This window comes from Austrofundulus limnaeus, unplaced genomic scaffold, assembly GCF_001266775.1.
Source record: "Austrofundulus limnaeus strain Quisiro unplaced genomic scaffold, Austrofundulus_limnaeus-1.0 Scaffold101, whole genome shotgun sequence".
Lineage (NCBI taxonomy): Eukaryota > Metazoa > Chordata > Actinopteri > Cyprinodontiformes > Rivulidae > Austrofundulus > Austrofundulus limnaeus.
The window spans coordinates 730,975-734,379 of NW_013952503.1; the positions used below are offsets into that span (position 1 = coordinate 730,975).

Sequence of the window (3,405 nt, forward strand, 5' to 3'; positions counted from 1 at the left end):
CACACACACACACACACACACACACACACACACACACACACACACACACACACACACACACACACACACACACGTTTTATTTAATCATATGATTGTAGCCAAGGAGCTTGCAGCAAAATAAACTAGAAATAAACGTTAAACTTATCATGTGCTAACATGAGGTTAAGTTACCTTGGGGGAAGGCACCACACTGAAGGTGTTCATGATCCGGTCAGGGTACTCCTCACGGATCTTGCTGATCAGAAGGGTTCCCATACCAGATCCAGTTCCACCACCAAGAGAGTGGGTGAGCTGGAAGCCCTGCAGGCAGTCACAGCTCTCRGACTCTTTGCGGACYACGTCCAGGACTGAGTCYACCAGCTCAGCCCCCTCTGTGTAGTGTCCCTTGGCCCAGTTGTTTCCAGCACCACTCTGACCTGTGGGGAAAAAACATAAGATGTTCCTTTCCCATGTTCTTAAATCAAGAAATATTACTTTAACAAGTAGTAAGCCTTTATTGGACCCACCGAACACAAAATTGTCAGGTCTGAAGATCTGCCCAAAAGGTCCAGACCTCACAGAGTCCATGGTCCCTGGCTCCAAATCCACAAGAATGGCCCTCGGTACGTATTTACCTCCTCCAAAAGAAAGGGAGCAAGACATGAAAAAAAAGGACAAACAGGAAGAGAAACATACCAGCTTAAAATTCCACAGAAATTTATATAAGATGTGAAAAAAAACTCTATATGTGCCAAATGACAGAACTAAGCAACAGCATGTCTACGTTGTGAATAATTAAACAGATTAATTGTTACCTGTGGCCTCATTATAGTAGACACTGATCCTGTCCAGCTGCAGGTCACTGTCTCCATGGTAAGTTCCTGTGGGATCGATGCCGTGCTCRTCGCTGATCACCTCCCAGAACTGCAGAAAGACGTCACATGACAATGACTTGCAATGAAAAGAACACGTGTTACTCCAAGCTCTGGGGTTTGTGGATCTTTAAATGAGGAAAACAGCAGTGAGTTTGCTTTTTTGGGGGGTATTTAAATGGATAGGCCAGGAATTTTCCCCCGTTTTCAGCAAGTCGTATCACTTCAGCAGTTTCCTGTTGCACAGCTGTTAATATTTCCATCCAACTGATGACTCTGCAGAATGCAATGCTTTCCTGTGTAAAATGTGATMGAGACGGGGGGAGAAGAATGGAGCTACAGATCACTCTGAAGACTAAACTGAAAATAAACATCAGAAGGCAGTGATACCCTGAAGCCACTGATTGTTGTCAAATCTGTATTCAGGTCTTGTTCATGTGTTAAAAGAATACACTCGGCTCCTGGAAGCCATGTGGGGAATTAAAATCCACTCTAGGCAGTCGTGCGCATGTCCAAAATTGTCTGATGTTTTGCAGACAAACTTTATTCAGCAGCAAATATTGAATTTACATGAATCTGGTTACGCTGACTGCTCTGCAGACAAGAACTTGAAGGGGTTGAGGTCAGTGGAATAATAAATATGTTGACATTTAAATTAGGGTTGGGTGAYATTGGCAAAGATTGGCATTTAGGCKATAGCGATTAATAAATGATAATTGCATTTGTTTTCTAAAAGTATACTTACAAATCAATCAAATTAACTTTTTCATTTTAAGAGCTTATTTTGCTGCTCATAGCAGACAGATTGACTGAGAGCATCTGGGATTCTCGCCTGGGTAGATTTGGTTCCACCATTTAGCCAATGTTGTGGCGTCGATCCACATTTTCTGGCTTTTCTTGTAGTTCATAGTGGTGTTTCAGGTGAGTAAGCTAGTGTTAGCRTCAGTGTTAGCTCTGGGTTAATGTTAGCTTTGTGTTAGTATTAGTGTTACCTCCATGTTAATTTTAGCTCTGARTTAGCATTTGCAATAGCTTTGCGTTAGCTCTGCATTAATGTTWTCRCCACATTAGTGTTGGTTCTGTGTTAGCTTTAGGTCCACGTTTGTATTAGCATTAGCATGAGCTCTGCGCCACAGTGACTTATAATAGCAGTAATCGCAAAGGGCCTAATTGGTGGCAGTTTTTCCCTGATRATTTATTGCACACAATACRATTTAAATATAAAGAAACCAAAAATAAGACAAATGAGCGATCATAAGGGGGAATTTAGCAGCACCGCACAACAGCAGCAGCACCATGAAATTGATGGACGGTTGACGGTGACGCAATAGATGGGTATCAGTAATGACAAAAATCAGTGTGAAAGAATGAGGACAATGAGTAGGAAAAAGCGATGCCACACCCTGACCCAGTTCAGCACAATGCAGCCATTCAGCATCTCTGTCAATCAGATCCACTGGACATCTGAGTCAACCAGTCCTGAGGGAACGGAAACGAACAGGGATTCTCTCTCACAGACCACCAGCAGACACTTTAATGTCATTTCAGCCAAAAAATATATATATAAGAGGCAGGTTATTAAAATTTCCATCAACAACAAAATGTTCAAGCACAGTTACGGCAACGCCTATAATGTTCTTCTGTGGAATAATAAGGGGACCAGACATTGCGGGGAATTTGGCATTGCCAACAAATTGCACATTAGGGCAACTGGAAACCAATCATTGCATCTGCCACGCATCAGCTGTTTCCTCCATTCCTCCCCCACCCTCCTCTTAATTTGGTTAGGGGAGGAAAGACGATCATTACAAAGAAAGCTTCTGCTTTCCAGGACATCTCTGCCAGAAGCACATCATGACCCCGACGTTCCCCTAAAATCTGGGCTATTGTTGGGGTGGTCTTAATACCAGGACATGTCCCGCTTAAACATACGCTGGCTGGCTTTGCAAATTATCAGCTGTAAAATAAAGAGGAGACAATAAGACAGCGGTAATAATGGGCCTCAGGGGTCTATTGTTGCAGATGGCAGCTGTTATAGGCGCAGACTGGGTGGATGATGTATTGGTTTATTGTAGCCCCCTTTCACTGGTTATGCAGGATTTCTTACAGATTTGCAGCAAATATTACAAAATTTTGGATCAATGCTCAACATGGGTTGATTAAAGCAAAAAATATATATAGTACTTAAAAGGGCAAATAAAATCTTTACCGGTATGTCATGCCACACCCTTCCACAGCACCCCCCCCCCCCCAACTCCCTCCCCTCAGCTGGAGTCTGCCTTTACAGTCTGCAGAATTAGAACCCAATCAATATGAGCTATTGATCTGTCAGACATCTGGGGGTGGGGATGTGGGGTAATAGGCCTCTGCTCTGATCCAGACTCCCTCTCATTGTCTGAAACAGCAGTCATATCTGAATGTGGGACACAAAGAAAGCTGACTGAGGGGCTCTGACAGAGGAAGAAAAGACCTTTCTCCCCCATTTCTCTGCCCTTTTTTTGTGCCCCTCTCTCTAAAGCCTTGAGATGAGTAAGTGTGTGTGTGTGTGTGTGTG

At 43.3% G+C, this 3,405-nt stretch overlaps 1 protein-coding gene across 1 annotated transcript in view; it reads right to left on the minus strand.

Moving 5' to 3' along the window:
* tubb5 (tubulin, beta 5) overlaps positions 1-3,405 on the minus strand; it is a 5,488-nt gene that overhangs the window by 1,189 nt on the left and 894 nt on the right. Inside the window, exons 2-4 of the mRNA XM_014013434.1 lie at positions 795-903; positions 507-617; positions 172-416 (exon numbers count right to left, since the gene is read on the minus strand). Coding sequence (XP_013868888.1) covers positions 172-416; positions 507-617; positions 795-903 — 465 coding nt within the window. The remainder of the gene's footprint in view (positions 1-171; positions 417-506; positions 618-794; positions 904-3,405) is intronic.